At 43.7% G+C, this 22,927-nt stretch overlaps 1 protein-coding gene across 5 annotated transcripts in view; it reads right to left on the reverse strand.

The window, feature by feature from the left end:
* GLB1 (galactosidase beta 1) overlaps nt 1–22,927 on the reverse strand; it is a 108,118-nt gene that overhangs the window by 76,233 nt on the left and 8,958 nt on the right. For all 5 annotated transcript variants that reach the window (XR_009505768.1, XM_059939084.1, XM_059939083.1 and 2 more), the window contains exons 2-5: nt 8,385–8,554; nt 6,105–6,255; nt 5,504–5,564; nt 4,154–4,248 (exon numbers count right to left, since the gene is read on the reverse strand). Coding sequence is in view for 4 of the 5 variants with exons in the window: in XM_059939084.1 (XP_059795067.1) it covers nt 4,154–4,248; nt 5,504–5,564; nt 6,105–6,255; nt 8,385–8,554 (477 nt within the window). In the remaining variant the exon portion in view is untranslated. The remainder of the gene's footprint in view (nt 1–4,153; nt 4,249–5,503; nt 5,565–6,104; nt 6,256–8,384; nt 8,555–22,927) is intronic.

Below are 22,927 nucleotides of genomic sequence, written 5' to 3' on the forward strand. Positions count from 1 at the left end.
CGGATACACCAAAAAATCCAATACACCAAAGAATCTTAGAGGTATAGAGGTTGGTGAAAGAAGCATGACACTGAAAAATACAGACGATTCAGTTTCCCGAATAGAAAATTCAAATCAGTCAAAACCAAACTATCAAGTCTTGGTGTGCACATAATTGGTAAAAGTGTAAAGAAAAGCAAGAAGCTGACGGCTACGAAAGTCAGAACAGTGAGAAGAAGTGGGATGTGATTAAGAAGGACACCTGGGAAGCTTCCAGGGTCCTGGCCACGTACCATTTTCCATCTTGGGTGGTCATTCTGTGGCTGTTCTCATCATAATGCTTCATTATTGCACATTAATGTGTGTGTGGTATACTTCACAATTTTACAAAAATTTAAAAATTTCCCACACATAACAATTTCTACCTGCACACAACGCAAACAAATTTTTGTGATCCTAGGGATACGTGGCCTTCGAACATGAGCATAAGAAACTGTGAGCCCCCAGAAAAGAGGTGCCCAGTCTGAGAGTGGCTGGAAGAGATGGCTAAGGAAGCTTCCCCGGAGCGGTTGCCCGAGGCAGCTCTGGACAGAAAGGCACTCGCTGGTCAAGTAAGCGGGAGAGGTAGAGAGTGTTCCTGCAAGGAGTATGCTGTTGGCAAAATTGCTAGTAGCTCCATGAAGCCTATGGACAGAGTCGGGGAGTGGGAAGGGAGTAGGGAGTGATGTAGAAGAACTAGACACCATCATCATCATCTGCAAAGCACCTCCTCCCAAATGGTTTAATGCACGATGGTTTTCTCAGCGAGAATCCCTCTGACTATACTTTCATGTTATGGGTTCAAGAAGCAAAACAGGGCTTCCCTGGTGGCGCAGTGGTTAAGAATCCGCCCACCAATGCAGGGGACACGGGTTTAAGCCCTGGTCCGGGAAGATCCCACGTGTTGCGGAGCAACTAAGCCCATGTGCCACAACCACTGAGCCTGCGCTCTAGAACCCGCGAGCCACAACTACTGAAGCCTGTGCACCTAGAGCCTATGCTCTGCAACGAAGAGTAGCCCCTGCTCGCCGCAACTAGAGAAAGCCCATGTGCAGCAACGAAGACCCAACGCAGCCAAAAATAAAATAAATTAAATTAATTAATTAATTAATTAAAAAATTAAAAAAAAAAAAAAAGAAGCAAAACAAGGACTTCTCTGGAGGTCCAGTGATTAAGACTCTGCGCTTCCAGTGCAGGGGACGCGGGTTCCATCCCTGGTCGGGGAACTAGGATCCCATATGCCGCGAGGTGCAGCCAGAAAAAAAATAATAATAAATTAAATTAAAAAAAAAAAGAAGCAGCAAAACAGGTAATGGTAGGCCAGTATCAAGGGCTTCACAGGTCATGAAGCCATCCTGCAATAGGTGTTTGCCACTCACACAGAAAAGGAAACTCCCCTTGGATGACTGATCCTGATACTCTGATTAGTGCCTCAGAAGTCCCTTTGGAAATAATTGAAATAAATCTTAAGAAAAGCTTTGCAAATACTGGCAAGGTACTGTCCCCCTCATTTTCTTTTTTCTCCTCTTTAATTAAGAGCTACTTAAATGGCTGTGTCTTCCTTCATCATCTGGCTGCCAAGAAGTTCAGAGCTAAATTTAAGGGTCGGCTTTAGCAACTAAGAGGGCCCAGAGCCTCTGTACCTCTCGTTCTTTTCTGGCCACGCCCCAAGCCAATGTCATTGATTTTCACTTACTCTTTCAAATCTTATTTATCCATTATCATCATTGTATTAAGATAAAATACAGGACTGTATTTTAAACAGGATTGTAATAAATGCATATACCTAATTTGGTTAGGTTTTTAGAGAAAGAGAAAAGCTCAACATTCGCAAGACAGTTTAGTGCTGCGGTCACAGGCACAGACATTAGAGGCCCAAGAGTCCCTGTGCAAACCTCAGCTCTGCCTTTTCTTATCCAGGTGGCTCCACCCGTAAAATGTCTCTTTGTCTGTACGAGGTGAGTGTACCTACCTCACTGGGTTGTATGAGGATTCACTGAGCCAATACACGAATAGGGCTTTTGCACAATACCTGGCACCTGGTAAGTGCTCAGAAAGCTGGCAATAAAGCGTATAGTGAAGTTCTCTATCATTGCCAATGAGAGGAAAGAAGAGGTGTGTGTGGAGGCGGGGGAGGTGAGAGAAGAAACACACAGAAAAGGGCTTTGAGACTCATAGACGAAGTTGCAGTTAGCCTCAGAGGAACGCTGATTTTTCCAGAGTAGGAGTTTGCCAACTTTTTCTATAAAGGGCCAGAGAGTAAATATTTGGAGCTTTTTGGCCATATGTCTCTGTCTCAACTACTGAACTCTGCTATTGCGGTTCACAAGCAGCCCCAGACAATATATAAATGGTCAGGCGTGGCCATGTGCCAGTGGCCTTTATTTACAAACACAGGCAGAGGGCCAGGTTTGCAGGTTGCAGGTCTTTGTTCTAGAATAATTATCTCACACTGTAAGCTCCTTAATAAAGCAACAAAACACTGCAGACGTTTTCAGTTGTTACTCTTCCAAAACAGCAGGTATAAACAGGGCTAATCCCTCATGAATTGTATGAAGCAAATTTGTGGGTGGAAGGCCCCCACTCCTAATTATCAAGGGGCAAAAGGATTAGGTGGGATTTGAGCAGGTGGAGATGTGAGGCGGGTAAGGGAGAGGAGGAAGCTGGGTCCTCCGGCAGGATCCACGGTCAAGTTCAAGTCATCTGAGGTTGCCAGGGATGGACATAGGAGGAAATGCCCCCCAAGACAGTCAACTTTGCTCTCCCCTGCACAGTTCATATTTGTTGACATTGTGGTGCATTTCAATAACCAAAAGGTACAGAAAAGCCGTCAGCAAAAATTGAAAGTGATTTTGGCAGAAGCAGAGACTAAAAAGCAAGGGAAATTGAGGGAAACCTGAGATCAAGAGAAAGGAAGAAGACCCAGCTATGCAGATACATCCAGTTTCAGCCTTGAAATCTTCATACAGGAAAATGGGCTCCTGTAAGCTTAACTGGTACAGACTCAGGACAGGTGAGGGGCAGTGAGTGCTATCAGTACACCTCTCTGCGAGTAGCAGCCTGGCCTCTCTCCAACACGCAGGGCACCCTGGCCAGCCCAGCCCTCTCATATCTGAAGGGCATGGAAATGGCCAGGCTCCCTCCCCACAATGACCGTCCCTTGCAAACACTCCACAGTGCCGTTCACAAGAAGGAAATCTGGCCCACGCTCCCCTAGGGAGCGCCGCACGCACCCCCTTGCTGGTCTGGGATGCAGCCAGTTTTACATAACGTATTCTTTGCAATAAGAGCATCCTTGGTAAATGACCAACAGACATGGTTTTGTTTTACCTAAGTATTTTTGCAAACATCAAAAATCATCGCAGGTCAAGTGTACCGATTTTTCACTTGGAAAATTCTTGCCACGTGATATACCTCACAATCTACCAGTCACTGCAAAGTGAAAAACACATGGAAGAAGGAAAGTGAGGGCAGGAAGTGGGAGAGAAAACACAGTGGCCCCAATTCACTGCATCCTCTTTCCACACCCATGGAAACTGACGGCCTAGGCAGTGCAGACACCAAAGTGGGTCAGTCCATGCTGCATCCCTGTGGCCAGAAGGCAATGTGGCACTGGAGAGGAGCCAGGCTGCAACATCTGCCAGCTGTGTGACCTTGGCCAAGTCACTTAACCTCTTTGAAGATGGTGGTTGGAATAACTGAATAGCATTTGTAGGGCATCCAGCAGAGAGTCTCACACAGCAAGCATTCAAAAATGGTAATGCCTCCCCAAAATGCAATTTAAATCAAAGCACCATCTGTGGCATTGCCTCTTAAAGAAACAGACATATGAAGATAAACAGCAAGGACCTACTGTATAGCACAGGGAACTATATTCAATATCTTGTAATAACTTATAGTGGAAAAGAATCTGGAAAAGAATATATACACGTATATATGTATATGACTGAATCACTTTGCTGTACACCTGAAACTAACACAACATGGCAAATCAATTATACTTCAATTTTAAATATTAAAAAGAAAAAAAAAAAAAAGAAATAGACATATGAGGCTCATGTCGGCTTTGTTCCCATATATAATGTGGATGGATGGAAACCTCCCCTGACCCGGCCAGGCTCCTCTCTGCGGTTACCTGCACTGTTATAATTGGCCCTCCATTCTGATAGAGGAGGGGCCTCATCTTGGGCAGAAGGACTCCCAACCACTTGTCCACAGCTGCAAGGTAATCTGGAAGACAACCAGGTTTAACACCATCACACGCCTTTTTCTACAAAGAGACACAACGCAGCCTATTACCCTGGGGCTGGCAGCAGAGATTGAACAGACTGGATTCAACAACCACCTTCTGAAATGGGGGGCGCTACATGCACTAAAAGTCTGCTAAAAGTTGTCCTGCCGAGAGCTGTCTCCTCAGCGGAGCTCTGAGAGGACAAGGACCAGTATGCCTGATATCTGTCCCTGCCATTAGGACAAAAAGCCTGCAGCGCAGGAGGCATTCACCAATGTTTGTTGAATGACTGAGTGATGTGTCCTCTCTGTCACAGCTGAGTTTTCTTAAAATTAAGTTCTAATCAATTATACATTTACATTGTCAAATGGGGATAACAGAGTACATAGGTCATAAAGTTGCTGTAAGGATTAATTGAGATAAAACGTGGAAAAACACTAATATACTAAGAGCGTAAAATGTGAGGGTAGTACACTAAGAAGGAAATGCATATAGAACATAATATACTAGCCTTTTACACAGCAAATTTAATCAGTGTTAGCTGCTCTTATGACCAGCTTCATCACCAAGAGAAACTGAAGCCTTCAGAAGACAGATATGCAGCTAAGAACTCTACTCAATTCTCTGTAATGACCTATATGGGAAAAGAATCTAAAAAAGAGCTGAGATATGTATATGTATAGCTGATTCACTTTGCTGTACAGCAGAAAGTAACACAACATTGTAAATCAACTATACTCCAATAAAAATTAAAAAAAAAAAAAGAATAGCAGCTAAATGGGACCTGCAGATTGATCAGGGTTTACAGCTAGACAAGAAAAAATACCTATCATTTACAGATAACTCTGTAAAAGTAGACAAAGGAACTGAAGACACCGCAGCCACTGAGAAATCCAGTGACACCACCGCAGAAACTACATCTGCCATTCTGATTAGCTGGGAGTCATCACCAGCCATGTCGTATTCTAAGAACAGAGGCAGAGAAAGCATTAAAATCAGCCAGTCAACCGCAAACAGGGCCCAGTGTCAATTCAAAGAGTTACCAGGGTATCAGCGAGATCTGGTCAAGTTGTTCGAATAATCCTTCTTTCCTAAAACATTCAGTATCTGGAGGAGGGTGACGAACACTCACACTTCCGCTGAACTTTCAGAAGCATTTGCCCAGGAGTACCCCAGCCTTCGAAATACCTGACTCTTTTGATATAAATTATCTAAGCTTTCTTAAATTCTCTTATGATATCTGTAACAACTTACCTGGATCACAAGAACGGAGAACAATAGATTCTTTCTCTAGTAGCCAAGCAGGTAATCCTCCCTAGGAGAGGGGAAAAAAAAAAAAAAAAAAAGGAAGAAGAGGCCATGATAAGGTCTTAGGAGAGATAGAAATTACTATTAGCAGTGAGGGGAAAGAAGAAAAGTGTCATGGAGAAGGGGTATTTGAGCTGGGCTTTCTGGGTTGTAACTTTCAGGGCAATTAGAAATTGTAAACATAATAAAAATAAGATCACTCTGCATGAATGCAATGTTTTGAGAACCAAAGCCTTTTCTACAGATTACTCCACTTAACCTCACAACTACCCTGTGAGGCAGACAGAGGCCACACCATGAACTTCTTTTTACAGATGAGGAAACTGACTTCTGTACGTGACCACCAAGAGGAGGACCCATGCCTTCTGACCCCTCCCTGCTCCTCTCTGCCTGGGCACTGCCCAAGGTAAAAGACAACTGGGTTTGCTCAGTCACAGGCCCGTGTTACCTGGAATTATAGACTTACCAACGCTGCTTTAATTCACTTTCCCCCAGATCCTTGCCTGCCCGCACACCAGGCAGGCAGGGCAGGTCTAGCCGCACTCACCATGTCCCACTCCGCACAGATGTAAGGTCCAGGCCTCAGGATGACCAGCAGTCCCAGCTCATGTGCCAGCTGAATAAAATGCTCCACGTCACGGTCCCCAGTGAACTCGTACCGTCCTGGCTGGGGCTCGTGGAAGTTCCAGGCCACGTACCTGCCAAGACACACACAGCCCCTTCCTGGAAATAGCTCAAAAATCCAGGTGTCCTAAATGAATTTCTGAACAGTCTGCAGAACTATAAACCCGCAGGACACACAGACATCTTCCTAAGGCAGACTCGCAGAAAAGCAGCCTTCTTTTGAGTTTCCACAGCAGCTACCAAGAGAATCAAACTTGTGGGGAACACTTTTAAGTGTATGACCCTCAAAGAACGCCCATTCCTATTTAATGCTTGACTTAAAAAAAAATACAGAGTTCATGGACACAAATTACTACTATGGAAAAATTACTTATGCCTATGTAAGGGCTTAGGAAAAACGAAAATATCTGTGCTAAAGTAATAAGAGGCATACTTATTTTTTGAAAAATATTTTTCAATAAAAATGGGAAAACCTCCAAGCCCTGCGTCCTCCTAACAAAAGATTTTGTCAGGAATAGCCCGAAGGAGGTAAAATAACAAAAATTCCGGGACTTCCCTGGTGGCGCAGTGGTTAAGAATCTGCCTGCCAATGCAGGGGACATGGGTTCAAGCCCCGGTCCGGAAAGATCCCACATGCCGCGGAGCAACTAAGCCCGTGCGCGACAACTACTGAGCCTGCGCTCTAGAGCCTGCGTGACACAATTACTGAGCCCGCATGCCACAGCTACTGAAGCCCCCGTGCCTAGAGCCCATGCTCCGCAACAAGAGAAGCCACTGCAATGAGAAGCACACGCACCACAATGAAGAGTAGCCCCCGCTCGCCACAACTAGAGAAAGCCCGCGTGCACCAATGAAGACCCAATGCAGCCATAAATAAATAAATAAATAAATAAATAAATAAATAAATAAATAAAATAAAATTCCGACCAGCTCCTCGGGCTGCCTGCAGCATGGGACACAAACTTATTTATTTATTTATTTTTAAAATTTTATTTTTTTAAATTAAATTTTTGGCTGCGTTCGGTCTTCATTAATGCGCGCGGGCTTTCTCTAGTTGCGGCGAGTGGGGGTTACTCTGCATTGTGGTGCATGGGTTTCTCCTTGCGGTGGCTTCTCTTGTTGCGGAGCACGGGCTCTAGGCACGCAGGCTTCACTAGTTGTGGCTCGTGGGCTCTGGAGCGCAGGCTCAGTAGTTGTGGCACACGGGCTTAGTTGCTCCGCGGCATGTGGGATCTTCCTGGACCAGGGCTCGAACCTATATCCCCTGCATTGGCAGGTGGATTCTTAACCACTGAGCCACCAGGGAAGCCCTGGGACACAACTTTAAATATGAAGTCACCCACTGCCATCACAAAGGTGTCTTTGATGACCCCTGGCTTGTGTTTTTTTCCCACAATCCCATGGTTTCAGGGTCCCCTGGAACAGTCTTGGTCCCCCAGAACTTAGTGTTGAAACTACAGACATGTCCCAGTGGCCCTAGAACCAAAATAACAACTGGGATTCTTCCTAACTATCTGTCCCAGGAATCTGCTGCTGGGTTTTCTCACCCTTTATCTTTGAAGAGTTATCAGCAAGCCACATAGGCAATGCAAAAACCAAAGTGGCCAGCCACCCCAACTTCCTTCTCAATTAGTCACTTTACAACAGCAGAAGAGATAAGGAGAGATAGTTTGGGGGGTAAAATTCTGTAACCTTGGGCCACAGAATCACCCCAGCAGAACCACAAAGACAAACTAGGTTTCAGGAATCTACCCAACAAGGCATATCCCTCTAGGAGCTGAGGAGCTATGGTTGCCTACCAACACCCTTATCTTCAAATCTCAGCGGGACCTCTGTCCAAAAACATATGCCTGGGCAAATTTCAGTTTCGCCAGCTGCAAACAAGAAGGGTGACCTTGGAGAAATGGCATCATCCATGTAATGTGCCCTGCACACAGTAAACGCTCAACCATTGTTACTTCCCTTTGCCCTTTCAAGCTGATATCCATTTTATGATTTCTGGTGACAAAGTTCAAGGTTGGAAGAAGTAGTTCATTGTCTAAAGAAGGGACACTCAAGCCCATGACTAGCCTCTCCCGGGACCCCAGACCATGCTATTCCCCGTTCTGAGCAATGGAACAGCTGCACCGAGAGATGCAGCTGGACCCTCCCTCCAGGTGTGGGTGTCCAGGCCCAGGTGAGAGCCCAGTGCCCTCCTACTTACGTCTGGATGGCATTCAGCCCAGCCATCTTCATCTTCAGCAGCCGGTCCTTCCAGTAGAAACGAGGCACGCGGAAATAGTGAATGCTTCCCGAGATGTAGCGGAAGGGCTGGCCATCCTTGAGGAAGCAGTTGTGGCCGTAATCGATCTCGAAAGTCCTCTGGGAGGCGTTCTACAGAGCAAGGACGGAACCACATGAGAACTTCCGCCTTCCGCATTTCAGAAGCAGACACTTCAACAGTGGCAACTGACTCCCTACCCTTTTAGTTTGTATACGTTCTTGATTCTGGGCTATAAAGCAAACCACTGCTAAGTCAGGGCAAGGAAGAGCCACGTGCAGGATTCCAGAGGCCGGCACCAATGTGACAATCAGTGGGTGAGCTGCAGAAGTTACATGCCCAAAGAGAAAACCCTGCTGCAGGGGACTCTTCGCAAGGTGTGGCAAAGCTCAGTGTGCTGGGGCTGGAACACACACATACACACCCTGCCCCCCATGGCTGTGACCTGCCGGAGCTCTGGGTGTCCCTCAACAGGAATGTCGTTGTGCTGAAAGCAACAGATCAGAAGTCCGAAGCCCTGAAGCCATATCCTGGGTGCTGCTCTGGGTCCCACAGTGACTGAGCATCCCTCTCTAACCCTGCATCTCTTCATCCATAAATATGCAGGATGCCAGACTAAATGAACTCTAAGGCAATATGTGCGACCCAATTTGTAGGTCATGAACTCAATTTGGTGATGATTGGCACTTTTCTTAATGAAAGAGAATAGAAATATCAGTGTATTGCACATAGTAAAGACAAGTGTTTTTTTAAAAATTTATTTTATTGAAGTATAGTTGATTTACAATGTTGTCTTAATTTCTGCTGTACAGCAAAGTGATTCAGTTATACACATATATACATTCTTTTTCATATTCTTTTCCATTATGGTTTATCACAGGATATTGAATAGAGTTCCCTGTGTTACACAGTAGGACCTTGTTGTTTATCCATTCTATATATAATAGTTTGCATCTGCTAATCTCAGACTCCCAATCCATCCCTCTCCCAACCCCACTCCCCCTTGGCAACCACAGGTCTGTTCTCTATGAAAACAAGTGACATTTCATGAAATTTTGTTATATATACATATATAGAGTTGCATACGGATGTATGTCTCTGTGGGGTTGAGATGTAAGATGTATTTCTAGAAGTCAGATCAAAGTTCGAGAAACACAGTTTGGGGATCACTTCAGGAGCTGAAATGCTAGGATTTGAAAGGGAAGACCTCTGGGACTTCCCTGGTGGTCCAGTGGTTAAGACTCTGTGCTTCCAGTGCAGGGGCTTGGGTTGGATCCCTGGTCGGGGAACTAAAATCCCACATGCCGTGCAGCGTGGCCAAAAAAAAATTTTTAATTAAAAAAAAAAAAAGAAAAAGAAAAGAAAGGGGAGACCTGAAAGGGGAGGCCGACTGTGAGGTAGAATAGAACACTGCCCCCTGGTGGATATAAAAAGGCAGCACTAGATCTCAGGTTCCAACAGGACAAGGGCTACAAGAGACCATTTAATTAGTGTCCTCCATTGTTGGTAAGATTCCTTGTGCATCTTTAGGCTTTTTTTTTTTTTTAATCTTTTTTTCATAGCAGCATCACAGTCCATGAGAGCTTTGGGGGTTGCCCATGAAGCCATATCTGGAAACATCCATGAGAGCAAGGGTCCTAGATCACACTTGGCCTGAAATCCAAATATAAAGTATTGTGACTGTGGGAATTCCCTGGCGGTCCAGTGGTTAGGACTCCAAGCTTCCACTGCAGGGGGCCTGGGTTCAGTCTCTGGTCGGGGAACTAAAGATCTTGCATGCTGCCAGGAGACTGCTTAGGGGCAACTGGAAACCTTTACTGTATGTGAGTTAATAAAGCTAACCAAAAATAAACAAATAATTTAAGAATCATTTTTCAAAAGGCCAGAGTGTCAATTTAATATTTCCAAACAACGCTTTAATTGCTACTCAAAAGCAAGAAACTCACATGATTTCTTATACCAGGTGCTCCAATGGATGACTTGAAAAACATCACACAGCATGTATATGGTTAAATGTCAAATAAGGGTTTCCCACAAGTTCTTTGAGTTCAAAGGTGGCCCATATGTTGGGAAAATTGTTTGTACAGGTAGAAAGGGAGTGAGCAACTTCGGGCAGAACTGGGAAAAGGAAAGGGCTGTTTGGAGTTCGCTTGTCTAAGGGAAGGGATTTGGAGAAGCAGGAGATGAGGTTGGAGAGAAACGATCTGGGCAGATGGTGGAATATGGCCTTTGTCCCACAGAGCAGAGCACCCCTGCATTCAAACAATCTCAAAATCCAGCCTAAACATCAACCTAACAAGCACTTGCAAATATTACAAACACCTACTATGTGCTGGGTAATAACAGAGGGGAACCACGCAGATGCAGCCACAGACCACATGAAGCTTGTCTAGCGAGGAAGAAACCCAAGAGTTGACATAGTGAGGCCTACATAGTAAAATGAGGATAAAACCACCAGGTTGTACACCTTCAACGTACACAGCATTATCCATCAATTATATCTGAGTAAAGCTGGGGGGATGGGGGAACAGGATTAGAGCAGAAAGCTGCAGCAGTAATAAATGGCATGTAACCCAGGCCTGGGGGACAAGTTTCCCAGGGGAAGGAACACCCCAAACTGTGGTTCTCAACCTTGGCCACACATCAGAATCACCTGTGCAGGCTTTCTTTTTTTTTTTTAATTTATTTATGGCTGTGTTGGGTCTTCGTTGTGGCTCACAGGCTTAGTTGCTCTGCGGCATGTGGGATCTTCCCGGACCAGGGCTTGAAGCCGTGTCCCCTGCATTGGCAGGCAGATTCTCAACCACTGCGCCACCAGGGAAGCCCCTGCGCAGGCTTTCAAAAATAGCAAAGTCAAGCCTCATTGCCCAGACATTCAGATGTTAATTGATCTTGGGTGGAGCCCAGGCATTGGTATTTCTTAAAACTGCCCAGAGGGTGTAATGTACAGCCAGGGTTAAGAATAATCGGTCTAAGCTGAGCCCCAGGATGAGGAAGAGTTAGCCAAGGGGATGGGCGACACAGGCAGAGGAAACTGTGAGCCCTGGTAGAGGGGGCACAGGTCGCAGGGAAGGAGCAATGGAACCTCAACACAGATAAAGCAGCTGAAACAGGGGAGACAGGCAGGGGCCAGACTGAATGAGCCCTGAAGTCCATGTTCAAGGGCCTGGACTTTATGCCAAGAGCTATAGAGAGCAACTTAAACAGAAGAATGATAGGATCAGACATGTTTTCAAATATTTGGCACTGTGGTCTTTTCCTGAAATGGCAATAAAGGAAGCAGACTCATGGACGATGGTGGGTGGCAGCAAGGTGGGCAGCAGGCAGGAGATGGAACCCACAGGACCAGGGGGCGGGGGGTTGGGGGAGGGGTTGGTTAGATGCAGGATGAACACGGGGACTAACCTGAAGAGGCTCCCATTGGCCTCAGGTAGAAAAATTTGAGCATTTTTTTTTTTTTTTTAAAGAGAGAGAAACCTAAGAGACATATGACCTGGGGGCGGGGGTGGGGGAAGGCTGCAAAGCTATTAACACCTGAGTTCATAATGATACACAGAGGAGGAAAAAAGAATTAATCGGTCACCTTTGGAGATTGCCCATACTCTAAAAGGTTCTTTCCCTTTCACATGAAAACTATTTTGGGGTAACCAAAAAGCTGACAATGGAAAACTCTTCACAGAATTCCAGCTAATAAATGCATATGGAATAACAGAATCTGAAAAACACCCTTTTCTGAACACTTAGTGAAATAATGGATTTAAGCTATAATCATCAATGGATGCTAAAACCATCAGCAAGGTTGATGGAATTTTATAAAGAAGGGATCAGGCAGATTCTCCGTGATCCCTGCTCAGCGTCAACCTCATAAAAATGGAGCAAGCAGACGTCACTCCCATGTTTTGATTCAGGAGGAAGGACACAGCCTCTCCTCGAAGCAGTGCTCATTGTGGAACTTAAATCTCTGCTGAACCCAAATCTAACTACAACACAAGGAAGCAATAAGCCAAGCCTGAAATGGGGGACATTCTAGAAGTCCAGTGATGGAGTTTCTCTGAAATGCTGATGGTATTAAAACAAAGTAGAGGGCTTCCCTGGTGGCGCAGCGGTTGAGAATCTGCCTGCCAATGCAGGGGACACGGGTTCGAGCCCTGGTCTGGGAAGATCCCACATGTCGCGGGGCAGCTGGGCCCATGAGCCACAATTACTGAGCCTGCACGTCTGGAGCCTGTGCTCTGCAACAAGAGAGGCCGCGATAGTGAGAGGCCTGCGCACCGTGATGAAGAGTGGCCCCTGCTTGCCACAACTAGAGAAAGCCCTCGCACAGAAACGAAGACCCAACACAGCCAAAAATAAATAATAAATAAATAAAAATAAAATGACTAAAAAAAAAAAAAATTAAAAACAAAAAACAAAAAACAAAAAAAACAAAATAGAGTATTGTTAGAAAATAACAATGCTTGGGAAGGAATATGAGGGAACTTTCTGCGGGCAAGGGTAATGTTCTAGGGCTGAATCAGGGTTTTGGATTACCAGATATATGCATTTGCCAAAACTCATCAAACGGTGCACTTAAGATTTGTGCATTTCATTGTATGTAAAGTTAACCTTAAGAGGGAAAAAAAGGCATATAAACAAATATTGACCTCTAATTAATGATTTATATGCTGATGTATTTGAGGGGAAGTACACTGATGTCTGCAACTTACTCTGAAACGCATCCCAAAAATAAGATGGATTGATGGATGGAGGGATGGATTAATAGTAATTAAGTGTTAATGGTAGAATTTGAAAGGTGAGTATAAAATGTTTTCAACTCTCAATTTTTATGTGTGAAAATTTTTCCTAGTAAAATGTTGACACAAATTAAAAAGTCAGGGGCAGGGAGAATTGGAGAAAGGTGGTCAAAAGGCACAAACTTCCAGGGACTTCCCTGACGGTCTAGTGGTTAAGACTCTGCGCTCCCACTGCAGGGGGTGCAGGTTCAATCCCTGGTGGGGGCACTAAGATACCACATGCTGCGTGGCACAGCCAAAAAAAAAAAAAAAAAAAAGAGGCACAAACTTCCGGTTATCAGATAAATAAATACCATGGATGTAATGTACAACATGACGACTATAGCTAACACTGCTGTAGGATATACAGGAAAGCTGTTAAGAGAGTAGATCCTAAGAGTTCTCATCATAAGGAGAAAAAAATTTTTTCCTTTCTTCTTTCTTTCTTTCCTTTTTATTTTATCTGTATGAGAAGATGGGTGTTAGCTGAACCTATTGTGGTAATCATTTCACAAAATGTAAATAAATCACGCTGTTTGCCTTAAATTTATCCAGTGATGTATGCCAATTATTTCTCAATGAAATTGGAAAAAGATTAAACTTAAAAAGTGGACTGATGGGGCTTTCCTGGTGGCGCAGTGGTTGAGAATCTGCCTGCCAATGCAGGGGACACGGGTTCGAGCCCTGGTCTGGGAAGATCCCACATGCCGCGGAGCAACTGGGCCCGTGAGCCACAACTACTGAGCCTGCGCGTCTGGAGCCTGTGCTCCGCAACAAGAGAGGCCGCGATAGTGAGAGGCCCGCGCATCGCCATGAAGAGCGGCCCCCGCTTGCTGCAACTGGGGAAAGCCCTCGCACAGAAACGAGGGCCCAACACAGCCAAAAAGAAATAATAAATAAATAATAAATTAATTTAAAAAAAAAAGTGGACTGATGAAATAAATTACGGTTTCTATGGTATGTGTATTGCATATGAATGTACATACACACACATGATGAAATATTATGTACATCCTGAGAGTAATGACTTATTCTTGCCACTGTGGTAAGATCTCTGAGACAGAATAAAGAGAAGGTCAAGGGGTGTTTTTTAAAACACACCTGGGGACTTCCTGGCGGTCCAGTGGTTGACTCTGCACTTCCACTGCAGGGGGCGCGGGTTCCATCCCTGGTCGGGGAACTAAGATCCCGCATGCTGCGAGGTGCGGCCAAAAAATTAAAAAAACAAACAAACAAAAGAAACCTCAAAAAAACACACCTATGTCAGCTCCTGCGGATAGTCCCGCGCGAGTTCAGTGTACAGTGTGCTGACAGCGTCTCATCTCAAGCTCACCGGTCAAGTCTTTGTGTCTTCCCACCCACACGCCATGGGCACCTGCTCACCCAGGAACCCAGGTGTCGGGGGGAGTCCACGCACCTCGGAGCAGCCCTCAACCAGTGGGAGTGGATAACTGCACCCTCCTCTTTTAGGCAGGCAATTCGGGAGACATTGCGTCTGCTCTCCAGGAGACCTTGGCAGAATCACGGTCCTGTTGCCCAGAGTGAGAATCTGTCCCTCTTGGACCGCTTCCCAGATCACCTGCACTCCAGGCCTGGTTTCATGTTTTACTTCTAAAGGAACCCAAATTAAGACACTTGGTACCAGAACTGTCCTAAACAGCAGATCCTCAGGATGTCAGTCAATACCTGGATTTCTCATTTCCTGTGCGTCAAACAGCAGTAAGAACCCACACTGGTGCTAAGTGGGTGGCGACGGCCCATGGTATGCAAACACACACGATAAGGCCCTCACCTGTGCAGGACTGGGAGGGGGCACGGGCAGAGGGGGGGAGTTGGCATCTGCATTAGCTCTACGCGTGGAATGGGGCTGAGGGGTGGGTGCTGGTAATTATAAGGATTGTGAGGTTGGCTGGTTTTTACTAACAGATTGGAAGCTTTGAAGAAAGAGACTGGTTGACAGGCTCAAATCAGCCATCCACTCAGGGCATTCTGTGAATGCCAGAGGCTTCCATGGCAATGTTTAAAGAGACCTACATCTCCTGCCAGAAAGATAAGGCCAGGACTTAATTGGGGAGGGGGAGGGGGGACACTGGGAGGGGATCTTGAGGGGGCAGAACACAAGGCAGATAGAGGGGAGTGTATGGACATGGTGTGTTCTCCCATGTGTGAGCTATCATCTTGGTAAAGGTGCCCAACCCAGTCCCTGTGCTGTTGGAACCCAGTTGCTTGGAACTTGGACATGATATTGACTTACAGGAAATGAGGTGGAGGTGCCCGGACTGCCATGGAATCCTGAGGAAGGTATGAGATGGCTCCAAGAAGTGAGGAAGTAAAAATGGTGACCAGACACCCCAACATCTGACTACACTCCCCAGGACTGGCCAGAGAACACACCCTTCAGTAAGGAACACAGCAGTGAGGAGGGTCCTGGTGTCCTCCAGAAGTCCCCTGAGGGCTGTGCTCTGTGGGCAGGGGATGACAGAAGATGCTCCCTCGTGTCTTCGAGGGTGATGAGATCCTGGCATAACCAAAGAGGTACCACTTAACTGCCAGACGCAGATGGACATAATCACCACCACAACCAGCTAGGCCAGAGTGGCAGCTGGGGCGTGTTGACAGAGGTGACCTCAGGCAAGGGCTCAGAAACCACAGCATTCCTAGAGGGTGAGATGGTTGGCCAACCAGTGAGGGTGCTGCTTGATGTGTCTCGCAAGAAAAAAATCAATCACTCATGAGCAAAAGGCTGAGGTCAGCCCCTGCAGTGGAAAATCATGACTCCTTCATCTGGTTCCCAGCTCTGAGGCAGTTCTACAACAAACAGCCAACTGATGGAAGGAAGGATTGGATGGATCCCCTTGAGGAAGGGCCCTGTGATGCCACCCTAAGTACACACAATAAATATTCCTTCCCCAACGGGACTTAGGACACCTGTGTCCTAAGGAAAGCACACCTCCAGACCTCGTGAGGACTGTTGGATGCAGTCTGGGCTGGTATGTATACCAGGGCTCCTGAATGCCACCATCCCCACCTTGTTGCCACGGGAAAGGGCCCACGTCCTTCTCACTAGTCAGAGGACCTACCCTATGGTGATGTCCCTGTTTCTGAGTGCAAACTGGGATGGTTTTACTTAACAGCCCCCAGAAGCCTCCCCATGAGTAACAGCCACTGTGGAGGGAAGGGCCACACAGATGGAGCTGTCCACTGCCCACCTCCACCCAAGATACATCTGAACAAGCCCACAGTTCCTCCTGGAATTGCAGATACTGGTGCCTCCACCACAAAGACTCAGTGGACATCCTCATCACATCCCCATTCAGATCACCGGTGAGCCCCTGCCAAAAACAGATCGTGCTGGATGATGGTGGACCACTTGTTTAACCAAGTGGTAGCCCCAGTGGCAGCTGTGGGACAGTCAACACAGCCTCTGGCATTTGGTCTGTGGCTAATCTTTTCAAAACTATCAATAAAAAGGGTCAAAAGCAGTTGGTTTGTAAGTGGTCAGGACAGCAGGACACATTCTTTGTCCTGCTCCAGGGACCTGGTAACTGCCCCGCTCTCTCCCATGAGACACCTCGACTGTCAGGACACTCCCTGAGCTGTCACACTGGTCTGATATACAAACAACAGCATGTTATTTGGACCTGGGGAGTGGTGACAAGTGTCTGAAACGGAAGCTTAGAAAAGCAGCAGAGGGGATGATAACAGAAGATGCAGAAGCAGCATCACCTAAGAGACAGCCTCTAACTGGTGACTGTGATGGCCAAGGTAAACAGGGAAAATCCACTTCATGGCTCCAAAGTGACCCCTTTCAAGGTTGAAGGACCTGAGAGGACCCAGCCTAAAAGAGCCAGCTTCCTTAATCTCTGAGCTGTGGCACCACTCATGGAAGTAGGGCCATCGAGAAATGTGGGGGGAGGAGAAAAGAGGGAAAGCTGCCTTCAGAGTTTATTCCCCCAAATACATATAATGGAAAATTTGTCCTGTGTGCAAATTCCACCCCCTTTTTTCTGGCTGCACTGGGTCTTCGTTGCTGCACGCGGGCTTTCTCCAGTTGTGGCTCGCGGGGGCTACTCTTCATTGCAGCGTGCGGGCTTCTCATTGCGGTGGCTTCTCTTGTGGGATCTTCCCCAACCAGGGATGGAACCCATGTCCTCTGCATTGGCAGGCGGATTCTTAACTACTGGACACCTACACCCCCAACCCCTTTTTAATTAATTCGCATTGGAACCAAATACTGAAGAGCCAGTTTTATTTCACACGTGCTCGGGTGTGTTAGCATCAATATTTACAGTGCATGAGGTCACAGAACTTACAGAATAAAAAGCAATTCCAAACAAGTCAAAGCCCACAGCTTTCCAAGCCATGCCCCCACCCCCAACCAATGTATTGTACATAATGCATATAACACTGGAGAAAAAAGACCACAGTACAAATGAAATAACCCCAGAGCAAATACATACCAGGTAACTAATGCTGTCCAATACAACATTTTTAAAGTTAATGATACTGTTTAGATTATTTCAGTGGTGAATAAGCCTTTCTTTAAAAAAAATTCAATGTAACATTGGTATTTACATCACCAGGTAATGTGAACATGCCTCAAGTTGCCTAATCCTCAGGACTAAAAATAATTATATTTGCATTATTTGTGCACATTCCTCAACCTGAATAAAGAAATAAAAGGAGCTCAGTGCTATCACAGGTTATGGGTCATGCCGATTACGTGAAGATGCTAACGTCTTCAAGTCTCTCATAATAACTCAGGTAAGCACCTATTCCATGGATCTCCATCCCCAGCACCCTACACACCTTCTCAACTCACCACAGAGGCCCAAGAGCCTGGAGAATTCCTGACATGAGCTGCTCAGCTCCAGGGTGACAGAGACCCAACCATCCCAGGCTGCTAGCACCCTAGTGTTGAGGGAAAAGGGATTAAGAGAAGGGGAGAAGACAGGGGTGGAGGGGTGTTTACACACATGGGCTTCCCAGATCCCTCAGTTCACAGAACAAAGAGAAAGAGAAGGAATATTGCAGACAACTATAAAACACACATTGATAATGCCAGAGCTAGAGGCTTTCAAACATCAAATGTCATGGAAGCACCATTACATCAGACAGGCTGTAGAAGAAAAACCACCACAGGGAATGAATGGTGATAATCAATATGGATCTGGAGGAATTTGTGAATGATCTGCTATGGCTTATAGATTTATTAATTTTATTTACTTATGCCTGTCTTGTTCCAAGAAGATTTTTGTTCAGCATTCCAAAAGACTGTGGATAAAGAGTACAACTTTCAATGGAAGAGGAAGGGGAAATGGCAGAATGGAGGAGAAATGAGCACAGTTGAGGATCAGTTCCCTATCCTCCAGGACTCACAGACATTTACAGATTTAATTCTGCTCCCTCATCTCAGAGAAAAGGTAAGTACACAGTTTTAAAAAAATAAATTTAAAAATACAAAATAATTCTTAAAAGTGAAAAACAGACCTAACTGTCCATAGAGGAAAGAATCATTTCAAGTGAATTTGAAATAGTATTTTGACTATATTTAGGCTAAGGATAAAAATACATCTTGAACTGCATTAAAACAAATAAACCTGCAGCTGGTAGATTTCATCCTATTAATAATATTTCATTACTATTTTGAATCTATAAAATACATAACAGGATAAATAAGTAATTACATCGGGTTGTTAGGAACCAAAAATTTCAGTATAAAATAGAAACAAACATAAAATCAAAGAAAGTTAAGTAAAAGCCCTGCAATCAGGAAATCTCTACCGTCCACTCAATTTTGCTATGAACCTAAAACTGCTCCAAAAAATAATGTAACTTAAAATTTTTTCTCTTTCTAAAAAAATATTTATTTCCCCGCAATAGCCACAGAAACAGCTAAGAAATGACACTAGCCAGTAGCACTTAGCTCCTCTAGCACTTAAATTATGGTGTCTAAATATTTCCCACAAAAAGGAACCAGGGCTCCTTAAGAAATTACTTAATCCAAGTCTGGGGCAGAATATATACAAAATAAGCCTAAAACAATCAACAACTATTAGGGCCACACAAAATGACGTAGAAGCCAATTTGAAGGAGTTCCAACTGGCTCAAAATGGGATATTTTGAGCATTAGAAGATTTATCATTTCGTTAGATTGAAACACGTCAGATGCAAAAATAGCCAAATTCATAATACTCCTTCCCACCTAAAAGAAAAGCTTATTGGTCATCCCTGAAGTTTGCTGGGGTATCAACTCATTATTCTGAAAACTGATGAATAAAGAGGAAGAATCCAGCATCCATCTTGCCTTTGCTACAGACTTTTTCAGAATAACCAAACAATTGATGAAGAGAATTCTTTGTAGAAGAACCACAGCTAGTAAATGCAGAAGAAATGAGATTAAAAATCATCGTTTTGGGGGCTGAAGGCAGAATTACACTTCTTTTTCTTTTTTCGCCGCACCGTGTGGCTTGTGGGATCTTAGTTCCCCAAGCAGGGATTGAACCCAGGCCCTCAGCAGCAAGAGTGCAGAGTCTTAACCACTGGACCGCCAGTGAATTCCCAGGATTATACTTCTAAGTGCCACAAAAACTCCTTCAAAATTCAGAACTGAGGTATAAGAAGTTTCCATTGTCTCTTGAATAGATAAAAGCCAACTAATTACTCCTAGAAAGTCTATTTAGTACTCTGGCCTACTAAATTCTGTATTAAATGTATCAAACTTTTAAAAAATCACCATTTTACAATCCCTGCTGGACTAATGACTTTAGGCAACAATTATCAATGACTGCTGAAACATTAGATGAAAAGATGATGTGGAACTTTCTAGTGGAGGAGCCAAGCTGACAACACCTGGTCAATCTCAGCATCACTGAAAGCAATGAAGTCTTCCTACCAAAAAAAGAGAAAAGTTGAACATGAATCGCTCTAGCTTCTAGCTCTAACTTTAATAGATGTCTACCTCTACCAGTTTACAGAAAATATGAAGGATAGTACATGTCAAACACCACCACAAATCCAAAATGTAGGAAATACCAAGATATAATATCCAGATAACTTGAACAAATAAATGGCACAAAATAAGAAGAGAGGGTATCTTTTAGACTTAGAGAGACTTAAGAAATATATCACATGCAATATATGGACCTTGTTTTTAGATCCTGATTCAAACAAAAGAACTGTGAAGTGACACAATTCCTCAAGAAATCAAAGAAAAAAACTAAACCTAAAGCTAGCAGAAGGGAGGAAATAATGAAAATTAGAGCAGGGATTAAGTGAAATAGAGAATAGAAAAAAAATCAATGAGAGTAAGAGTTCATTTTTTGAAAAGGTCAACAAAACTGATAAATCTTTAGCTAGATTAACTAAGAAAAAAAGAGAGAAGACTCAAAATCAGAAATGAAAGAGAAGATATTACAACTGATGGCACACACACAAAAAAAGGATTATGAGACTACTATGAACAATTGTATACCTATAAATTGCAAAACCTAAAGAAACAGATAAATGTCTAGAAACATACAACCTACCAAGACTGAATCATGAAGAAATAGAAAATTTCAACAGACCAATAACTAGTAAGAAGATTGAATCAGTAATTGAAAATCTCAAAGAAAAACAAAGGACCAGATGGCTTTAGCTAGAGAATTCTACCAAACATTTAAAGAAGAACTAACACCAATCCTCCTGAAACTCTTCCAAAAAATTAAAGAGGAGGGAACACTTCTAAGCTCATCCTATGAGAACAACAGAACCCTAACACCAACGCCAGACAGGACATAACAAAAAAAGAAAACTGCAAGCCAATATCAATATTCCTGATTAATACTGATGCAGAAATCCTCAACAAATATCAGCAAACTAAATTCAACAACTTTTTTTTTTTTTTTTTTTTTTGGCCACACTGCATGGCTTGTGGGATCTTAGTTCCTTGACAAGGGATGGAACCCGCGCCCTTGGCAGTAAAAGCACTGAGTCTTAACCACTAGACCACCAGGGAATTCCCTCAACAACTCTTTAAGAGGATTATACACCATGACCAAGTGAGATTCGGAATGCAAGAATGATTCAACATATGAAAATCAATCAATGGAATGCACATTAACAGAATGAAGGACAAAAACATGATCATTTCAATTGAGGCAGAAATTTATTTGGTAAGATTCCACAACTTTTTATGATAAAACACTTAACAAACTATGAATAGAAGAAAATTACCTCAACACAATGAAGGCCAGATATGAAAACCAACAGTTAACATCATACTCAATGTGAAAGACTGCAAGCTTTTCTTCCATGATCAGGAACAAGGCAAGGATGCTCGCTCTCACCACTTCTATTCAACATACTATTGGAAGTCCTAGCCAGAGCAACAAGCAAGAAAAAGAAACAAAAGACATTCAATTTGAAAGGAAGAAGTAAAATTATCTCTATTCACAGATGACATGATCTTATATGTAGAACACCCTAAAGATATCACACGCACACACACACACACACACACGCAAAATTGTTAGAACTAATAAATGAATTCAACAAAGTTGCAGGATACAAGATCAACGTACAAAAATCAGTTGCATTTCTATACACTGACAATGAACAATCCAAAAAGGGAATTAAGCAATTCCAATTATAATAGCATCAAAAAGAATAAAATACTTGGGAATAAACCTAACCAAGGAGGTGAAAGACTCATACACTGAAAACTACAAAACACTGCTGAGATTTAAAAAGACACAAATAAATGGAAAGACATCCCATGTTAATGGATCGAAATACTTAGTATTGTTAAGATGTCCATATTACCCAATGTGATCTACAGAGTCAATGTAATCTCTATCAAAACCCCAACAGCATTCTTTACAGAAATAGAAAAATTCATCCTAAAATTCATACAGAATTTCAAGGAACCCTCAGTAGCTAAAACAATTTTGGAAAAGAAGAACAAAGTTGGGAGACTCACACTTCCTGTTTCAAAACTACTGTAATAAAAACAATGAGTTACTGATATAAAGACAAACAAATACACCAATGGAATAGAATAGAGGGGCCTGAAAATAAACTGTCACGCAAATGCTCACATGGTCATCAATAAGGTGCCAAGACCACTCAGTGGGGAAAGGACAGTCTCTTAAACAAAAAGTGTTGGGAAAACTGGATATCCACATGCAGAAGAATGAAGTTGGATCCTTACTTTACACCATATACAAAAATAACTCAAAATGGATCAAAGACCAAAACATAAAACCCCAAATTTAAAACTCCTTGAAGAAAACATAGGGGGAAAGCTTTATGATATTGGGCTTGGCAGTGACTGCTTGGATATGACACCAAAAGCACAGGCAACAAAAGCAAAAATAGACAAATGGAACATAAAACTTAAAAAACTTTTTCGCATCAAGGTATACAATCAATATAAAAAACTTTTTCGCATCAAGGGATACAATCAATACAGTGAAAAGTCAATCTATGGAATGGCAGATAATAATTGCAAATCATATATCTGATAAGCGGTTAATATCCAGAATAATAAAGACCTACAACTCAACAACAACAAAAAATCAAATAATATGATTTTAAAATGGGCAAAAGACCTGAATAGACATTCTTCCAAAGATGGTATACAAATAGCCAACAAGCATATGAAAAGATGCTCAACATCACTAATCATCACAGAAATGCAAATCGACACCACAATAAGTTATCATCCCACAC

Source organism: Balaenoptera ricei, chromosome 11, assembly GCF_028023285.1.
Source record: "Balaenoptera ricei isolate mBalRic1 chromosome 11, mBalRic1.hap2, whole genome shotgun sequence".
NCBI lineage: Eukaryota > Metazoa > Chordata > Mammalia > Artiodactyla > Balaenopteridae > Balaenoptera > Balaenoptera ricei.